General features: G+C 38.3%; 1 protein-coding gene across 11 annotated transcripts in view; it reads right to left on the reverse strand.

Annotated features, from left to right (window-relative positions):
* ARHGEF9 (Cdc42 guanine nucleotide exchange factor 9) overlaps window positions 1–22,061 on the reverse strand; it is a 418,109-nt gene that overhangs the window by 75,229 nt on the left and 320,819 nt on the right. For all 11 annotated transcript variants that reach the window (XM_021080634.1, XM_021080633.1, XM_021080635.1 and 8 more), the window contains 2 exons: window positions 11,934–12,125; window positions 5,015–5,194 (listed from right to left, as the gene is read on the reverse strand). In XM_021080634.1, coding sequence (XP_020936293.1) covers window positions 5,015–5,194; window positions 11,934–12,125 — 372 coding nt within the window. The remainder of the gene's footprint in view (window positions 1–5,014; window positions 5,195–11,933; window positions 12,126–22,061) is intronic.

Here is a 22,061-nt window from a genome sequence, read left to right on the forward strand (position 1 = left end):
CGTGTTGGTGAGGGTCTGGCATAGGCCAGTGGCTATGGCTCCGATTCGACCCCTAGCCTGGGAACCTCCATATGCCTTGGGAGTGGTCCAAGAAATAGCAAAACAAAAAAAGACAAAAAAAAAAAAGTGCTACTGCAGTGAACACATGAATGATAGGAAAGCTAAAACAGCCTTGTTTCTGACACAGAGAAAGTTTGAGTAGCCTGGATAGAACATCAAACCAGTCACAACATTCCCTTAAGCCAAAGCCTAATCCGGGAAAAGACTCTAACTTTCTTCAATTCTACGAAGACTGAGAAAGGTGAGAAAACTGCAGAAGAAAAAGGTAAAGCTAGCAGACGTTGGTTCATGACGTCTAAAGAAAAAAGCCATCTCCATAACATAAAAGTGCAAGGTGAAGCAGAAAGTGCTAAATTGTTAGGAGCTAATGCATCTGGTGAGTTTAAACTGAAGCCAATGCTCATTTACCAATATGAAAATTGCAAGGCCCTTAAGAATTACATTAAATCCACTCTGTCTATGCTCTATAAATGAAACAACAAAACCTGGATGACAGCAAATCTGTTCACAACATGGTTTACTGAATAATTTAAGCCCACTATTGAGCATTAGCTCAGAAAAAATTCCTTTCAAAATATTCCCGCTCATTGACAATTCATCTGGTCACCCAAGAGCTCTAATGGAGATGTACAATGAGATTACTGTTGTTTTCACGTCTTCTAACAGCCCATGGATCAAGAAGCAATTCTAAATTTCAAGTCTTATGATTTAAGAAATACATCTTGTAAGGCTAAGCTGCCATACATAGTGATCCTCTGCTGGATCTAGACAAAGCAATTCAACAGGCTTCTAGAAAAAAGTCACCATTCTAGATGCCATTAAGAACATTCATATGATTCATGGGAAGAGGTCAAAATATCAATGTTAACAAAAGTTTGTTCCATTGGTCTGTATGTCTATTTTGGTACCAGTACCACACTGTCTTGATTAGTGCCATTTGTAGCAACATGGATGAAACTAGAGACTCATACCAAGTGAAGTAAGTCAGAAAGAGAAAGACAAATACAATATGACATCGCTTATATCTGGAAACTAATATATGGCACAAATGAACCTTTCCACAGAAAAGAAAATCATGGACATGGAGAAAGGACTTGTGGTTGCCAAGGGTGAGGGGGAGGGAGGGAGATGGATTGGGAGCTTGGGGTTAATAGATGCAGGCTATTGCCTTTGGAATGGATTAGCAATGAGATCCTGCTGTGTAGCACTGGGAACTATGTCTAGTCACTTATGATGGAATATGATAATGTGAGAAAAAAGAATGTGTACATGTATGTGTAACTGGGTCACCATGCTGTACACTAGAAAAAAAAATAATGTATTGGGGAAATTAAAAAAAAGTAAAAAAATTTAAGAATAAAAAATAATTTTTAAAAATGTTTGGAAGAAGTTGACTCCAACCCACATGCATGACTTTGAAAAGTTTAAGACTTCAGTGGGGGAAGGAACTGTAGATGTGATGGAAACAGCAAGAGAACTAGAACTAGGAGTGGAGGCTGAAGATGTGACTTAATTGCTACAATCTCATGATAAAATTTTAATGGATGAGGAGTTGCTCATTATGAGCAAGGAAAGTAGTTTCTAAAGGAGGAATCTACTCCTGGTAAAGATGCTGTGAAGACAGTTGAAATGACAGCAAAGGATTTAGAATATTACATAAATTTAGTTACTAAAACAGTGGCAGGATTTGAGAGGACTGACTCCATTTTGAAAGAAGTTCTTCTGTTGGTAAAATGCTGTCAAACAGTATTGCATGCTACAGAGACATTGTTAATAAAGGAAGAGTCAATCAACGTAGAAAACTTCATTGTTTTATTTTAAGAAATTGTCACAGCCACCCAAACCTTAAGCGACCAACAATGAGGCAAGACCCTCCACTGGCAAAAACATTATGGCTTGCTGAAGGCACAGATGATAGTCAGCATTTTTTAGCAATAAAGTATTTTTTTAATTAAGCCATGTATGTTTTTTAGACATAATGCTATTGCACGCTTAATAGACAACAGTATAATGTAAAATTACTTTTAGATGCACTGGGAAACCAAAAAAAAAAAAATGTGTGACTCACTTTATTATGGTGGTCTGGAATCAAACCCACATCTCTGAGGTATGCCTGTATGGGTACCTTGTCTGGAATCCACATTTCCAAGGTATGCTTATATCAGTACCTTTTGTACTGTTCTTATTTTTTAACGTTTTTGTAAGTTTAAAATTATTTCCAAGTTTTAAAAATATCTCTACAGTTTTTGTATACATTGTTCAGTACTCATTCAACATTAACCTGGTACACGAGAATATAAGACATGAGCAAACCCTAAGAGGTGTATAGTAGATAAGAGAAATTGATAGAGAAAAGAAATCAAGATGACGTTATTAAACATGGACTTTAAGAAACTATTCTTAAGAGAAACTAAATAGGCAAGACATTAAAAAATCAGAAAAACATATCTAATAAAGAAATTTTTTTTCTGTAATATTCAATGTTCTCAATTATCTTAGTGTCTGATAAGAAATGTTTAAAAAGTGCAAACTACAGCATTTGGAGTGGATAAGCAATGAGATCCTGCTGTATAGCACAGGGAACTATATCTAGTCACTTGTGATGGAACATAATGGAGTATAATGTGAGAAAAAGAAAAAAAATATACATAGAATTGGGTCATTTTGCTATACAGCAGAAATTGACAGAACATTGTAAATCAATTATAATTTAAAAAACTAATAATACATGTAACGATACGGATGGATATCAAAGAAATTACATTAGGTGAAAGAAGCTAAACACATAAGATCACTATTGTGTGATTCAATTTATATGACATTCTAAGAAAAAGCTAAATTGTGGTGACAGAAAGCAGATCACTGTTTGCCAAGGGTCAGAGTCAGAGCAAATACTGACAACAAAGAGAATATTAGAACTTGGTGAACTGATAGAAATATTCTATATCTTGATTATGTTGGTAGTTACATAACTATATGCATTTGTTAAAACCCATTGAATTAGACACTTATGAACCTCGTTGTTTATAAGTTATACCTAAACAAAGCTGGTAAAAAAATGAAGTCCTAGAACTGAATAATAAAAGGGTCAACAATCTAATAGTTTTTAAAAGTCAAACTAATACATAAAAAACCTACCATGTTTAGATAGGGTTTATCACAGTAAATACAATACTCATTTAACATATGAAAATTACTCAATCCAAATGCATCACATTAACAGATTAAAGGATAAAAGCATATGATCATTTCAGTAGATAAGTAATTCTTTTCATCTCTCAGGGGGCAATATCTGGAGACATTTTTAGTTGTCATGACTAGGAGAGTACTACTACCCTCTGGTAGATAGAGACCAGGAATGCTGCTAAACACCCTAAAATGCACAGGGCAGACTCCAATTGAAAACCACTATTCTATACTCTACTTTCCCAACTCAACACTATATTTATGATATTTACACAAATTGCTATATCTAGTCTGTTGTTCCTTGCTTTGATAAATACTACCCAGGTGATTTCTAGAATGGTCAAACCAGTTTAATACTGTGCAAAAAAGAGTTAGCATATCCTATAAAGGGCTTCTAGAAAGGTTGTCTAAGAACTTGGCATCTTAGAACTTGGATCTCAAGAGGGTTCTCACCATTCCCTGACAAGAGTGGCTCACTGTGCCTAAACAGTTTGTATGAACAATGCGGTGCACATGTGTTGTCACAACTCACTGCAAGGGGAGTTAAGTATGACAGTGTGACTCGAATGGGAGAGGACTCTTGGAAACCAGGTACAGGTTTCAGACTTTGACCCAAGTTCCTTTTCCTTTTGCTGATTTTTCTTTGTATTCTTTAGTTGTAATGCATCATAACTATGAGTATGATTATATGCTGAGTCCTGGGACTTCTTTGAGCAAATTGCTGAACATAGGGGTGGCCTTAGGGATAGCCTCTCAACACACATTCCCATATTCAATGCAGGAGAATTTAAATGAAGACTTATTTTCAGCTGTACACTTTCATGTGTCATTTAAATTTTATACCATGTGCATGTATTACCTCTTTAAATACTTCACAAAAAGAGGAAGAGTAGTTATCAGAACAACTAGGTCACCTAATTGTAAGAATGCGACCCAAAAGATATTAGAGAACCACAGAGGTATACAGTGAAACTTTTTTACACTTCATGTGCATAAACTCAAAGAAGGTAAGGAACTTGCCCAAAGTTACCCAGAGAGTCCCTAAAGGTAGGTCTCACATCCTCAATTCCTATTTCCTAGTGAAAACATGGAATTTTTTCTCTAACGCATGTGGCCCCTCTACCTACACTTGTCATGCCCCCTATCCTAGTGTTTTCCCCTGCCTTGCAGGGGCCCACTTTCATGTGATCGGAGACCATGGTCATTCTCTCAGATTCCTGGAATATGTATATATGCTCAGAGTCCTTTCCAAAACACTGGGTCCATTGGAAATTGAACCCAACAGGAACAGAAAAGAGAAGTTGAAGAAAAATCCTACAGGTAATTGTCTAGAAGGAGAAGGAAAAAAGGAAGAGGATAGCAAAGAAAGAGTCTTAGGTCAAATCACAGTACTTTCCTAAGTCCTTATACTCTAGCAAGGGTGTAAACAACAGGGTCAGAGAGGAATCAATCCTTTACCATGGGATAAAGCAACTGAGCAGAACCAGATAGTTCACACACTCCTCCCATGGCTTCCAAATCTCTCTTAAAACCCTCTTCAAGGAGCTCCCACAGTGGCTCAGCGGAACTGAATTTGACTAGTATCCATGAGGACACAGGTTTGATCTCCAGCCTCGCTCAGTGGGTTAAGGATCTGCCGTTGCTGCAGCTCTGGTGTAGGCTGGCGGCTACAGCTCTGATCTGACCCTTAGCCTGGGAACCTCCATATGCTACAGGTGCAGCCTTAAAAAAAAAAAAAAAAACCCTCCTCAAAGGGTAAGATGCTTACGTGCTCCAGGAAGCAGGGTCCTATCTCACTGAGGTGGGGGTCATCATTGTTGTACTGTTTCTCCAGGTCTCTTACGAAGCCCATCTGAAACCTGTAGATGTCTTCAATGTTCCCAAAGATCACCTTCAGTTGCTCATCACTGAACATGTCCCTTCTCTTCCGGCACTGCTTCAGGTAGCCCTGCAGACAAAGTAAAAGGGCAGTATGGCAGTAGGTGTGAACTGATTGAAAAGAGGTAGTTTCTGAGAGCCTCATCTCTCCTAGGAGTAGTGTGCATGGGTGGAAAGGCAGTACTACAGGAATAAAATCAATCACAACAGGCAAGGAAGGCTACCTATGTATTTCATTCTGTTTCTTTTTTCCTTTCTTTTTTTACATCCGCACCTGCAGCAAGGAAGTTCCCAGGCTAGGGATTGGATTGGAACTGTAGCTACAGGCCTACACCACAGTCATGTCAACATCAGATCTATCTGTGACCTACACTGCAGCTTGTGGCAATGCTAGATCCTTAATCCACTGAGCGAGACCAGAGATTGAACCTGCATCCTCGTGGATACTATATTGAGTCCTTATCCCATTGAGCCACAATGGGAAATCCCTTCTAAACCTACAAGGGTTGATCTAGAAAACTACATGTAGTGCACTGAGCTGGAATTAGTACCTTGATACAGGATACAAACCATAGCCATGACCTCTAGGGAAGATTCCTAAAATTGCAGGGAATTAAGATGGATCAAGGAGCCTCTGGATCATCTAAACTTTGAAAAACCCTTTAGGGAAGGGCTCTTGCAAATATGTACCTCAGTGTATCCATCTCTAAAATGCATATATCATAAAAGATTTCCAGGGCCCCACCCAGTTCTGACTTTCTAGAGACATCATATATTATTTTGCCTGTTAAGTATCAGACCTGATAGGAGACCTGATAAACATCTTGAAAATAATTTCATTAAAATTAGGGAATGATGACCATGGTTGTCATGTTCACAGCTGTATCTCTAGAGTTTAAAACAGGACCTGGCATATAGCTGCTGCTTAATAAATATATGTTGAATAACTGCAAAATGACTAGCTTTTCTCATGCTAATGATGGCAAAAGGTAAGTTAGAAACAATGTTTAAATTGTTAGTTTTCAGTTCTTTTCTTCTTTCCCTTTTTGAGCCAAGAAATCCTTTCTTCAAATGAAATAAAACCATTAAAAAGTAAGAGGATGACAAAAAGAAAACATTTGCAACATGGGAAACTGGCAGGAGATTACTATCTGGGATATAAAAGGAACTTCTGTAAATAAGCAAGAAAAAATATGAGAACCTACAAGAAAATGGACTAAGAGTAGGAAGAGGACCTGGAGTGCCCTGGTGGTATGGGCAAGTAGAGCCTAGAGCAGCTAGAAACCCCTTGGCTGGTCACTTCAGGTCAATGAGCTGTCTCATCCTTTTACTTTAGTGTGCTATACAAATATTACTATTTTATATAATGTGTTATCTTCTATGTGTACACCAAAATATAAAGGCAATTGGGAAGCTTCAGGAGAGGCATAGAAAGGAAAAACCAAATGGCTAATAAATTTGAAAACTCCAGGCTTAAATATATCAATGGAAATGTCATTAAGCTATAGCATGACAAACTCAATTAGACCTAGGAAGAATTTCTTGATAGTGAAGGGTATGAAACACTAATACACATGACTGCAGAAAGGTAGTTCAGCTTTCCTAAAGCATTTGAGTACAGAATTTATTTCACAGGTATTGGATGACTGAGATTATCTTCCTCAGAGAGGAAGAGGAAGCAACTTTATGAGGCATATTTAGTTTTGCTTGCCCTGTGTCTCAGTTTCTCTGATCATAATATAAGTTAAAAGATTATAAGAGGTATTACAACCAATCATTGGTCAAGGTGACGTAAAACTAAGCTAAGAATCTTTTATCCCACTGTCTGGATTTAGAAAGAAGAAAGTCATCTTTTCAGAGAATTCATTGAAAATTATATTTTCCCTTATTGGCCTCACTGAATAACTTTGATAAAAAAACATCCTATTTCCTACTTCCTCATTTGTAAAATGAAGGTAGTTTAACTTAAATGTTTGTGGGGCACTTTCTACTCCCAGAAGTAATTAATAAATAAATGAATAAATGAATGAATGAATATTTTCTAATAGATGTCTAATAGATGGTGACCTTTTTTTCTATACTGAATGCAGTATTTAGAGATCTCCCTTAACCTACAGAAGGAGTAGATTATTCCATGTTAACATATTCATGCTTGAGTTGAGATATGCCTTCATGGGTGCAGAGGAAGACATGGCATAAAATGCAGAAGTAACTTGGATCACTACCACAACTTTCTCTAGTGACAGTATATCTAAATATCATAGAATCAGAGAGAAAATAAGACCCAGATAGCACTTAAAGAGCAAGTCTTCCAAATTGCTCATTTAAGAGTTAGGGAACAAGGAGTTTTTGTCATGGTGCAACAGAAATGAGGTTTTTGGTTCGATCCCTGACCTCACTTAGTGGGTTAAAGATCCAGTGTTGCCATTGCTGTGGCTGTGGCATAGGCCAGCGGCTACAGCTCCAATTAGACCCCTAGCCTGGCGACCTCCATATGCCAAGGGTGCAGCCCTAAAAAGAAAAAAAAAAGAGTTGGGGAACAAGGTCTAGGATGGAAAAGATTCACCTGAATTTCTCAGTCAGTCAGTGACTAAGGTAGGACCTGAACCTAGGACTCTCAATTCTTACTTTGCTATTCTTTCTTATAAACCATATTGCTACTCATCACATTTGGTTTAGAGGTGATACAACCCTGAGCTAAAACACTGTCTTCTGGCCCAGCTAGACACACCTTTCTCTACCCTTCTTTTCTGTGGCTAAACATTCCTTTGACACCTGTAATTGCAGAGTGAGACAAAGAGATATTTCCTATTTAAACCCTTAGCTTCAGCATCAAGAATAATTAAGAGATACAGAACTCACAGATTTCCAACAATAGCTTTGTTTGGGTTGGCCAGATTAAGACAATTCCTCAAAGTAGGAACATAGCACTCCCTCTTTTGGAAAGATAAATACTTGCATTGATGTCCTGAGCCCATGACCTGTTGGAAGAGGCCAAGACGCTTGAAAGTTGGGAACAAAATCCTTCTAAGACTAAATAACTCCCACTGGGCCAATGCCTAAGAACTTTGGGAAAGTAATTTTGACTCTGTTGATCTAGAAAATATAAATAACAATAAAAACTTATTTCCTGTCTGACAAATCAAATGGCATAAGATACAAATATACTTTGCCAAAATAATACATGCACATGAGCACTTATATTTAATTCTGACTTTCAACAATGTTTGTTGAATAGCTACCATCTGCCAAGTACTGTGGTAGGTGTTGAGGATGTATCAGCATATCAATAGGCAAAAACCCCTGTCTCTCATGGAATTTACATTCTAGTGGGGGAGAAGGGAAATAAATAAAACATATATATAATATGTCATAAATGTTGCATATGTCATAATATTGCATATGTCACAATATGCAAAATATATAATATGTCATAAAGCAGTAAATGCAATGGATAAAAATAAAACAGGTTAGTGCAAAGTTGCAGTTTTAAAAAGAATGATCATGGAAGGTCTCAAGGAAAAGATGGTATTGAGGAAAGGCTTGAAGGGGGTGAGACAGGGAGCCATGTAGACATCTGAGGGAAGAGTGCTCTAGGCAGAAGGGAAAGCCAGTGAAAAGGCTATGAGGGGGAGCATGTCAGGTCTTTTTAAAGAACAGAAAGAGGTCATTAACTGAAGTAGTGAAAGCATGTGGGAAAGGAGCAAGAGATGAAGTCAGAGAGGCAAGGGGGGTTTGATCACATAGGCCTTTGTAAGTAATAATGAGACTCTGGCTTTTAGTCAGGAAGAAATGATAAGCCATTGGAAAGTTTTGAGCAGAGGAATGATATAAACTGACTTAGGTCTTGAGAGCATCCCTTGGCTGATGGGTAAATAACAGACTGTACTTATATTACAGACCATATGACACTATAAGAAAGCTATCAATCTTTTAGCACTGCTTCCCAAACTTTAAAATGTATTGTTAAGTCAAGTGTGAACCTTGATAAAATGCAGGTTTGAACTCAGGTCTGGAGTTGAGCTAAAGATTATGCATTTCTTTTTCTTTGTCTTTTTTTTTTTTTTGTCTTTTTGCCTTTTCTAGGGCTGCTCCCCTGGCATATAGAGGTTCTCAGGCTTGGGGTCAAATCAGAGCTGTTGCCACCGGCCTACACCAGAGCCACAGCAATGCGCTGGATCCTTAACCCGATGAGCGAGGCCAGGGATGGAACCCGCAACCTCATGGCTCCTAGTCGGATTCGTTAACCCCTGGGCCATGATGGGAACTCCAAAGAGTATGTATTTCTAACAAGCTTCCAGTTGATTCAGATGCTGTTGGGCTAGGGCAGAACAGTTTGAGGGTAGAAGCTATGTCCAAAGCCTGGCATGGAGCAGAACTCCAACTAAATTTTTGCTGAATGAATCATGCATTGATGATTTGATGCCCAATGCCACATAACACATTCAAGAGGGTAATTTTTTTTAAGTTTTATTGATGTATAATTGGTTTACAGTTTTATGATAATTTCTGCTGTACAACAAAGTGATTCAGTTATACATATACACACATCCATTCTTTTTCAGATTATTTTCCCAGATAGATCATCACAGAACATTGGATAGAGTTCCCTGTGCTGTACAGCAGGTCCTCACTGACCAACCATTCCATATACCTCAGGGTGCATACGCCAATCCCAAACCCCAGTCCACCCCTCCTCCCAACCTGTCCCTTTTGGTAACCATAAGTTTGTTTTCAAACTCTATATCTGTTTATGTTCTGCAAGTAAGTTCATTTGGATCCTTGTTTAGATACCACATATAATTGATACCATGTGATGCTTGTCTTTGTCAGACTTACTTCCCTTAGTATGATAATCCCTAGGTCAGGAAGGCAATATTTTATTTTATTTTTATTTATTTATTTATTTTTTTTGTCTTCTGTCTTTTTTTAGGGCCACACCAGAGGCATATGGAGGTTCCCAGGCTAGGGGTCTAATCGGAGCTGTTGCTGCCAGCCTACGCCAGAGACACAGCAACACCAGATCCTAGCCATGTCTGTGACCTAAACCACAGCTCATGGCAACGCTGGGTCCTTAACCCACTGAGTGAGGCCAGGGATCAAACCCACAACCTCATGGTTCCTAGTCGGATTTGTTTCCACTGCGCCACAACAGGAACTCCAGGAAGGCAATATTTAAAAAAAAAATCAGCCATTTCTGTGGAGGTAGGAGGAAGAGAAAAAGATAAGAGAGACATGGATGAGTGGGTGAATAGATGAAAAGGGAAGGAGGGAAAGTAAAACTAAGTTTCCCCAAATACAACATTAGGTTCACTTAATTTCCTAAATAACTTTAAGAGGTTAGTAAAATGAAGCCCACTGGACAAATTTGAAAATCGAAGGTGAGAGGAGTTAAGGAGGACGTTTGAGGCCATAGGGTTAATTAGTTTCTAAATTAAGATGTGAAAGCTAGCACTCTATGTCCCCAGAGCCCTTATTCTTTCCACCCTACCTTACCTCCTTGGGGAAGGGGAAGGAAATAACATTTAATCTTCCTGGGAGGGGTGAGAAATGAGTTAGGTAAAGAAAGTTAAGGCTCAAAATCCTTGGCCTTAATCTTTTCAGAACTGTACTGTCCAATATGGTCACCATGAGTCATATGTGGCTATTAAGATTAAAATTAAATAAAATTTAAAATTCCATTTCTCAGTCACACTCTCCACATCTCAAGTGTTCAATAGCCATAGATAGCTGGCCAGTGGCCACTGTGTTGTACAATTCAGATACAGAATATTTTTATCACTGCAGGAAATTCCATTAGGCAGCACTGCTCTAAAGAAACATGAACTTTGAAAAACGTTTCAGCTGTACTATGGCCCTGATGCTACTCAGCAGGGCTGAAGGACAGAAAGTAGGACCTGATACCTCATCTGGAAGGAAGATGATAAATATATTCAGAATTTGTCCTGGGTCAAGGAGAATGCTATAGTGTGTGTGTTGGGGGGGTGTTTTATAAAAATATTATTTTCTCTATTTCTCAGTGGTTTTACCATACTGTTAGTAAAATGTCTTTGTAAATGTCAACTTGTCTCTGCTGAGCTTAAAGCATTGTGAGAAAAATGGTTTCTCGTTCTCACTCAAGTCAGAGAGATGGAAGGGATGTAGTTAGAGAATATGGAGCCACAGTTCCTGGAGGGCAGACTGGCATAGTGGAAGAGCTGAAACTTGTCCTATCAGCCTTTATACTGGGTAGATTTCTCTCCCTAAGCTCTTTTCTGCTAAAACACAAAACCAGTGTGCACTAAGTGAAGGAAGAAGACCGGCAGCATTAGTATTACCAGGGATACTTAAAAAACACAGAGATGCCTGTAGTTTACCCCAGTTTGAGAATTCACAACTTTGTGGGTGTGGTAAAAGAGGGCTAGAATCTGCATGTTTAACAAGCTCTCTCAGGGACTCTCATGCAAATTCAAGTTTGGGAACCACCAGCTTGGAGGGAGATGTGTGTTGCTATAATGAGTTCAGGCCCTTACAGGGGGTAACAACAACTGAATCAGACACCAAGAGGATAATGGTAGAGATTTTGGGGAGGGGACCAAGGGAAGCAGAGAGAGAGAGAGAAGCATGAATATGAAAGTGAGACAGGTAGATAGCAAAAAGGGGAGAATCAAACAGAGACTGAGAAACCGAAAGGAGCAGTTTCACCCATTGAACAGAATCTAAGAGGCTAGTCCAGTTGTATTTTCTAACATCTTTGGACTGTCACTTCTTCAAGGAAATGCTCTTTATCCTACCCTGAGTGATAATGTGCCATCCATAGCTGAGCCTACCTCACAAATGTCCTTGAGGTGCTTGATGTAATGACGCTCGGTGCTCATGATCTCATTGATGACGTTGGCCCGCATCTGGTCCCGGTTCTGGAGTGGCCGGCCCAGACAGAGGCAGTCTGAGTTAGGGTCCAGGTGCCCATTCTGAACATCACTGGGCCCTTCCTCCACCCCATCCTCCTGGTTGACCCAGAGCTGTGGAGGCAGGCAGAAGAATAATGGGTTAGCTTCCTTCTTGGAGAAGTTTCCAGCTAAGTAGAAAAATGATAAGTGAAATTCTTCAGGTATTCAGAGAGCTTTCAACCAGAGGCTCCTTCAACTGAATGCCAGGCCTGGCTCTAGGTGATTTGCTAGCCCTAGGTATGAGTTTATTCCTCTATAGGTCTCTGGTGACTTATCCATAAAATGGAGGATATGGAAGGGTAGGATTAAATAATCTCTAAGAGACTTCTCAGCTAAGAAGTTTTCAGAGGAGAAAAGAATTAAGGCAAATATAACTCATTCATTCTGGAACATATATAGGTAACATATCTGGATCAAAATATAAGGATTAAACTATATATCTTGAAAGTAGAGGGGTCCGAGATGGTGACACAGGAAGGCCCTGAACTCATCTCTTGCCACAGACACACTGATTTAGACCTATATAGAGAGCATTTCTTGGTGGCTGATTGAATACATACTGTACAATGAAGGACCACAAAGAAATGGGTAGTAAAGATGGAGACATGGTATCAATGGGAACCATACCTCAAAAGTAGCAATATGTTGTAGGGAAGGATATTGCTGAGGAGCATAAACACAGACTTACCTACCCTTTGAAAATGGAAAAAAAAAACACAACACAGCATTTTAAAGAGCACCTAGACTGTACAGTAAGGTAATCAATTTAATAACCCTAGAGTTTCCATCAAATAAGCAAATAACTACTGGAGCCCTCTCTAGGGTCAGAGGGATGGGTGAGTACCCCTCCTCCACCCAAACTACACCTGCTCATGCTCCAGAATCTCTACCAAGGCAACCTAGGCTGAGAGACTGCCCATGGCTAGGGCTTTGTCCAGTTCCAGCTGCAGCACCAAGGTAGCCTTGGGTGCAACTTTCCTCAGGGACTGCTTGTGGCCTGGGCTTACTCCAGCCCTAGCCACCTCACGAAGGCAGTCTCAGGCATAGTTCCCCACAGAGACTATTTCCAGCCCATACCCATTCCAGTCAGCCTGCCAAAGCCACCAGAAACAAGCAGTCTTACAAGGGGCACTCTCGACCAGGCCACCCCTACAAAACCAGGAAGGGATATCTGGTAACTAATTCACAGAAACAAAAACCAAAAGTCAAACAAAATGAGGAGACAGAGGAATATGCCCTCCCCAAAAAAAACTTCAGGAAAAAAAAAACCTAATGAAACTTAGATAAGGAATTCATTTCATATGGAAGTCAAGTAAACGGCCATAAGAATGTTTGCTTAACTCAGAAGAATGGAGGAGTTCAGTGAAAATTTCAGCAAAGACTTTGAGTAAGAAAGAAACCATCTGAACAAAAGAACACAATAACTGAGGAGTTCCCATCATGGCTCAATGGTTAACGAATCCAACTAGGAACCATGAGGTTATGGGTTTGGTCCCTGGCCTCGCTCAGTGGGTTAAGGGTCCAGCGTTGCCATGAGCTGTGGTATAGGTCACAGACATAGCTCAGATCCTGAGTTGCTGTGTCTCTGGCGTAGGTTGGCAGCAACAGCTCCGATTATACCCCTAGCCTGGGAACATCCATATGCTACAAGTGTGGGCCTAGAAAAGGCAAAAAAAGACAAAAAGAAAAAAAAAATAATATAGTAACTGAAATTAAAAAACATCACTAGAGGAAATAAACAGCAGACTAGGTGATATGGAAGTACAGATGTGTGGTCTGGAAGAAAGAATAGTGGAAATAACCCATTTCGAGCAGTAAGAAAAATTTTTTAAAGTGAGGAGAGCTTAAGGGAGCTCTAAGGCAACATCAAGCATACTAACATTCACATATAGAGGTCCCAGAAAAAGGAGAGAGAAAAGAGGACAGAAAAATTACTTGAAGAAATAATGGCTGAAAACTTCCCTAATACAGGGAAGGAAACAGACATCCAGGTACAGGAAGCATAGATTTCCAAACAAGATGAACCCAAAGAGATTCACACCAAGATATAATTAAAATGTCAAAACTTAAAGATAAAGAGAGTATCTTAAAGACACTAAGAGTAAAATAACTAATCACTCACAAGAGAAACCCCATAAGATTATCAGCTAATTTTTCAGCAGAAACTTTACAGGCCAGAAGGGAGTGATGGGATACATTTGAAATGCTGAAAGGGAAAAACATAACATATAATACTATATCCAGCAACATTATCATTCAGAATTGAAGAAGAGATAGTTTCCCAGACAAGCAAAAACTAAATGATTCAATTCCACTAAATTAGTCTTACAAGAAATGTTAATGTATATTCTTTAAGCAGAAATGAAAAGGCTACAACTAGAAATAAGAAAATGTATGAAAGAAAACAATCTCAACAGTAAAGACAAATACATAGTAAAGGCAGTATATCAGTCACTTAAACAGCTATGGCTAAAAGATAAAATTGGTACAATTAACTACTACTACACTACTTAGTTAAGGGATACACAAAATAAAATGATGTAAAATATGACATTAAAAACATAAAATATGGGATGAGGAAGTAAAAATGTAGTGCTCTAAGAATGCGTTCAAACTGTTAGCTTGACAGACAGCTATATACAGCTTGAACCTCATGGCAACCATAAACTAAAAACCTACAATGGATATACAAAAATCAATGAGCAAGAAATCCTAACAAAACACTAAAAGAATCCATTAAACTACAAGGGAAGACCAACAGAAGACAGCAACAAAGAAGATCTAAAAAAAATCAGAAAACAATTAACAAAATGGCAATAAATGCATATCTATAATAATTATGTTAATGTTATGTGCTAAACACTCTATTCCAAAATATACAGGATAGTTGAATGAATAAAAAGCAGGACCTATGTATATGCTGCTTATAAGAGACTCACTGCATATCTAAAGGCACATATAAACTAAAAGGGAAGGGATGGAAAAAGATATTCCATGCAAATGAAAAAGAAAGCTAGGTTAGCAATATTCATACAGACAAAATAAACTTTAAAACAAAGACTTTAACAAAAGAAAGGGAAGGGCATTATATAATGATAAAGGAATCAGCCTAACAAGAGGATATTTATAAACATTTATGCATCCAATATAAAGCACTTAAATATATGAAACAAATATTAACAGAAATAAAATAATTTGACAGTAATACAATAATAGTAGGGGAATTTAATACCCCACTTACATCAATGGATAGATCATCCAGATAGAAAATCAATAAACACCAATCTTAAACAACACAGTGACCAGATGGATTTAGATATATAAAGCACATTCCATCCAAAAGCAGCAGAATACACATTCATTTCAAGTGCACAAGGAACATTCTCCAGAACAGATCACATGCTAGGCCACAAAATAAGTCTCAATAAATTTAAGAAAACTGAAATCATATCAAGAATCTTTTCCGGAGTTCCCATCGTGGCGCAGTGGTTAACGAATCTGACTAGGAACCATGAGGTACGGGTTCAGTCCCTGCCCTTGCTCAGTGGGTCAAGGATCCGACGTTGCCGTGAGCTGTGGTGTAGGTTGCAGACGCGGCTCGGATCCCGCATTGCTGTGGCTCTGGCGTAGGCCAGCGGCTGCAGCTCCGATTAGACCCCTAGCCTGGGAAACTCCATATGCTGCAGGAGCGGCCCAAGAAATGGCAAAAAGACAAAAAAATAAAAATAATACAAAAAGAATCTTTTCCATGCACAGAGGTATGAAGCTAAAAAGTGAATATAAAAAGAAACATGAAAAACAGGGAGACTAAATAACATGCTACTAAGGAACCAATGGGTTAATGAAGAAATCAAAGAGGAAATCAAAAATTACCTGAAGACAAATGAAAATGGAAACACAACTGTCCAAAAGCTATGGAATGCATAGATTGTGTGTATTTATACACACACGTACAAATGCAATGGAGTATTACTCAGCTACAAAAAAGAATGAAGTCTTGCACTTGCAACAACATGGATAAATCTAGAGGGTATTATGCTAAGTGCAATAAGTCAGACAGAGAAAGACAAATACTGTATGATTTTATTTATATGTGGAATCTAAACAAAACAAATGAACAAACAAATCAAAAAAGAAACTGAGTCATGAATACAAACATACTAGTTGTTGCCATAGGGAGAGAGTTGGGGGACAGACAAAATCAGTGAAGGGCATTAAGAGGTACAAATTCATCTATAACATAAATAAATCACAGGGATATAATGTACACATAGGGTATACAATCAATAATATTGTAACAACTCTGTATGGTGGACTATAGCTGGTCTTAATGCAGTGATCATTTCATAATGTATAAAAATATAGAATCACTATGCTATACACCTGAAACTAATATAATATCGCATATTAATTATAACTCAGATTTTAAAAAGCCATACGTCTTGGATGCCACATCTGGATAATTATTGAACACACTAATGTGCTTAGAGAACAAAGTTATATACTGGAGTAGGCATATCTATACTGGGCCTCTGGTGTATATTTTCATCAAAGGATATAAAATAATCTTCAAATTTTTAAAAACTCCTTGGTTTTGCAAAGATATCTACTTACTCAGAGTTGGAGTGGAGATGGCAGAATGTTCCCACACTACATAATAGCAATAGCTTTGGATTGAGTACTTAGTATATATTAGTCACTATGCTAAGAGCTTTCAATGAAGTATATTATTAAGTCCTGCAGGCAGGTACTATTATTACCACTACTTCTATTTCACAGAAGAGGATACTGAAGCTTAGAAAAGTTAAACAATTTGTCTCAAGTCACACAGTTAGGAAGCAGAGATGCTGGGATAAGGGTCAGGCAGTCTGACTCCAGAGCCTAGGTCTTTAACCACTGTGCTAGCACCTTTGCGCTCCTTGCTTAAAAGAGACAGAATTTGGGCCAAAGTGAACTGAGAATTGTTAAAATCCTCAGAAATGTGTATAGCTGATATAAATTGAGACTATTCATCCCAAAACATGTAGGAAAAGGGATTCAGGAAAAAAAAATCTCCTTTGGGGAGGCTGGCTGAGGTTTCTCTGGATCAGGATGGTTTACATTAAATCAGGGAGACAGCTCATTTTATCCCAGTCCTAGGAAGTAGGAAAACCAGAAGCAGGGCAAAAAGGAAGGGTAGGACCCAGGAAGAATGATAAAATCTACCAGGGGATTTAGCCAAAGAGCTTGCCAGTTGTCTCAATAGCCTTAACCAATAGTCCATCTTTCCCTCTGTACCACCTAGCTTTTCCCACATTCCTGCCTCAAGAACCAGAGATTACACAACTTAGATGAACTCCCATTTCTGTCACCAGAAAAGCCTCATGGTGAGTGGCCTTAGAGGGACAGAGAGTTTGGAAAGAAACTAGAGGGACAGTAGTTAATTCACAACTCTATGTATTCTCCTACTTCCTTTTCCTAACAAGGTAGGGGGCATGATTACCATCTAGTAACCTAGGAATGTCACCAGCTTATATTCGACTTATTTGCCACAGGCAAAAATAAGTAGGGCTCACTTAATTTTAATACATTTTGCATACACAGCTAAGTGTACAATAATCTATCTATGCCCAGAATCCATCAAGTTCTTCAAATGCTGTATTGAAAATCTCCTTCCAGCTTCCAAAGGTCATCTTTATATCTTCAATACGCTAATAGCTTCCACTTAACATAATCAATAGGCAACAATGTGAGAGGATTACTCAAGGAATAAGTCTTTTCAAAAAAGTGATTCTTTCTTGGCATTGAAGCAAATACATCATATGCATGACACTGCCTATTTGTAACAATAAAAACCTCATCCTCTAATAATCCCATTAGCTTTTCCCAGCTTCACAAAGCAAGCTAAACCCTGCTATGAAAACGGTACAATATGCAGGTCTTCAGGAGATAAGAAGCATTACTTTTCTTGTCAGGAGTTTAAGACAAGCCACGTCAAAATGTTAAATATTGACCTGAGAAAATATTCATGATGTTGATGTCAGAGAGTGTTTTCCCTATGTTTTCTTCTAGGAGTTTGATGGTGTCCTGTCGTATATTTAAGTCTTTCAGCCATTTGGAGTTTATTGTTGTGCATGGTGTGAGGGTGTGTTCTAGTTTCATTGCTTTGCATGCAGCTGTCCAGGTTTCCCAGCAATGCTTGCTGAATAGACTTTCTTTTTCCCATTTTATGTTCTTGCCTCCCTCAGGTCAGTCGCCCAAAGCAATAGAAATTAGAGCAAAAATAAACCCATGGGACCTAATCAAATTGACAAGCTTTTGCACAGCAAAGGAAACCAAAAAGACAACTTTCAGAATGGGAGAAAACAGTGTCAAATGATGCAACGGACAAGGGCTTAATCTCTTGAATATATAAACAACTTATACAACCCAACAGCAAAAAAGCCAATCACCCAATGGAAAAATGGGCAAAAGACCTGAATAGACATTTCTCCAAAGAAGATATACAGATGGCCAACAAACACATGAAAAAATGCTCAACATCGCTGATTATAAGAGAAATGCAAATCAAAACTCCCATGAGATACCACCTCACACCAGTCAGAATGGCCATCATTCAAAAATCCACAAATAACAAGTGCTGGAGGGGCTGTGGAGAAAAGGGAACCCTCCTGCACTGTTGGTGGGAATGTAGACTGGTGCAGCCACTGTGGAGAACAGTTTGGAGATACCTTAGAAATCTATACATAGAACTTCCATATGACCCCGCAATCCCACTCTTGGGCATCTATCCGGACAAAACTCTACTTAAAAGAGACACATGCACCCGCATGGTCATTGCAGCACTATTCACAATAGCCAGGGCATGGAAACAACCCAAATGTCCATCAACAGATGATTTGATTCAGAAGAAGTGGTATATATACACAATGGTATACTACTAAGCCATAAAAACAAATGACATAATGCCATTTGCAGCAACATGGATGGAACTAGAGAATCTCATACTGAGTGAAATGAGCCAGAAAGACAAAGACAAATATCATATGATATCACTTATAATTGGAATCTAATATCCAGCACAAATGAACATCTCCTCAGAAAAGAAAATCATGTCCTTGGAGAAAAGACTTGTGGCTGCCTGATGGGAAGGGGAGGGAGTGGGAGGGATCGGGAGCTTGGGCTTATCAGACACAACTTAGAATAGATTTACAAGGAGATCCTGCTGAGTAGCATTGAGAACTTTGTCTAGATACTCATGTTGCAACAGAACAAAGGGTAGGGAAAAAAATGTAATTGTAATGTATACATGTAAGGATAACTTGATCCCCTTGCTGTACAGTGGGAAAATTAAAAAAAAAAATGTTAAATATTGGATTTTGGACAGCTTGAATGAGATGACACTTTGGAACAGTTCCAGTGGGAAGTAGCACAGAATATTGTCAAGGGAGGGCATGGGGAAAGCCAGGGCAAGACAAAATCATATTTAGGTTCAAACCATGCTCCAAATAACAATGAGAAGGCAGGAAGGCAACTGCAACCAGGTAGATACAGATTCCTTACACCGAATTTGGTGGAGAAAACCCTTCTGGGTATAACTAAAGACTTGGGGGCAGAAACATTCATAGGGAGCCTTGAGAAGACAAAATCTTTATCTATGACATTGCAACAACCCCAGAAGCCCACTATTTGGGTTAAAATGCTGCCCAAAAGAACAAATGGTAGATTCATTCATTCATTAAATCTAGTAAGTGTTTACTATGTACCAGATACTGGAGATACAACAGCAACAGACAAAACTCTCTGCCTTTTATGGAGCTGATATGAAGTGAAGATGTTTCTTAGCATGGGAAAAGGTGTCATGTAAAGCCCAATTCCTGTGCCCCCCACCAGGCCCAGGTTCTCACAAAAGATACCTGGGCAGGAAGCTACAACTTTCTGGTCTAACCTCTAAGTCCTCTGCTGGCTCGCTTGCACATCAAGGTGCAGTGACAAAGGTCAGTTCAAGAGCTCACTTTCCCTGGGTATGATGTCAGTCCGGAGTACTACCATATCAATCCCCTGTCCAACAACTTGTGCAGGCTAATTCATATCTGTTCACAACTGTAACACAACACTCTGTTTTGTCAAGACTCTAATGAGCACAAAAGGGGTCCTGGGTGACAAGTAAGAATATAGTAAGTAAATAAGAAGACAGACAATGTCCCAAGCCTGGAAAGTCAGAAGGCTTTCTTGAAAGCCATTTCAGATTACTTGAAGACTGTTACCTTCAGCCTTCATTGAACTCTAGGTTTCCTTGTGACACAATGGGTTAAGGATCTGGCATTGTGACTGCAGAGGCTTGGGCTGCTGCTGTGGTGTGGGTTCAGTCCCTGGCCTGGCAACTTGCACATGCCACAAGTTCAGTCAAAAGAAAGGGAAAGAAGGAAGGGATGGAGGAAGGGAGGGAGGGAGAAAGGAAGGAAGGAATGAACAAACTAATGAACAAAGGAAGAAAGACAATTACATTCAAGTAGCAACAGAAGGAACAAAATATATAAGAACATATTTAACAGAAGAAATATAAGATTTGTACACTGAAAACTGCAAAACATTGCTAAAAGAAAGTAAATAGATATCTCGTGCATGGATTGGAAGGTTTAATATTGTTCAGGTGGTAATAATCTGCAAAATAATTCAAATTTAACACAACCCTCTCAAAACTCTTGGCTTGCTTCTTTACAAAAACTGACAAGATAATTCCAAATTTCACATGGGAATTCAGGAGACCCAAAGTAACCAAAATAAGTTTGAAAAAGAAGGACAAAGTTGGAAGACTCATACTTCCTGATTTCAGATTTACTACAAACCATTAGTAACCAAAGAGTGTGGTACTGTCATAGGAACAGAAATAAGATTAATGAAATAAATGGAGGTACATTTATGTTGAATTAATATTTTTTCAAAGTTTTCAAGACACATCAGGAGAGATAGTACATAATCTTTTCAACAAATTGTGCTGGGATAACTGCATATCCACATGCAAAAGACTAAATATAGACCTATAATTTATAATATTATATATATACATATATATATGCGAAATGGAACAAAGACCTAAATGTGAGAGGTAAAATTATAAAACATGTCAAAGAAAATACTGAAGCAAATTTTTGTGACTTTGGGCTAGGCTAGTTTCTTATACTAGACACTTAGAACACAAGTAGCCAAAGGAAAAAAAACATAAATTAGGATGCATCAAAACTAAAAACTTTTGCATTATAAATAATAGCATCAAGAAAATGAAACAATCCAAAGAATGGGAGAAAATATTTGTATATCATATATCTGATAAGGATCTAGTATCCAGAATATGTAAAATTCAATAACAAAATGGGAAATAACCCACTTAAAATAAGCCAAACATCTGAACAGACATTCTTCCAAAGATGCATAAACAGCAATAAACACATAAAAAGATGCTCAACACCATTAGCCATCAGGGAAATACAAATAAAAATCACAATGAGATACCACTTCACACTCACTAGGATGGCTGTAATAAAAAGAAAGGACAATAACATTTGTTGATGAGAATATGGAGAAATTGACGCCCTCATATTCTGATGGTAGAAATGTACAGCCACTGTGAAAAATATCTTGGCAGTTCTTCAAAAAGTTAAACACATACCTACTATATAACCCATCAATTCTATTTCTAGGTACATACTAAAGAGAACTTAAGACAAGTGTTCACATTAAAACTTACATACAAATGTTCAGAGCAGCATTATTCATAATAGCCAAAAAGTGAAAACAATCCAAAGGTTCATTAACTTATGAGAATATATTTGTGGATTTGTCTATTTCTCCATTTTGCTTTGTACCTATAATTTGGAGCTCTGTTAGCAGATATTTCACATTTAGGATTGGCATGTATTCTTGATGAATGGACCTTAGCATCGTAATAAAATATCCCTTTTTAGACAAATGTTCATATATGCACATGCATACATATGTGTGTACATATATTAAAATGTTAAAATGATA

This window comes from Sus scrofa, chromosome X (assembly GCF_000003025.6).
Source record: "Sus scrofa isolate TJ Tabasco breed Duroc chromosome X, Sscrofa11.1, whole genome shotgun sequence".
NCBI classification, from domain to species: Eukaryota; Metazoa; Chordata; class Mammalia; order Artiodactyla; family Suidae; genus Sus; species Sus scrofa.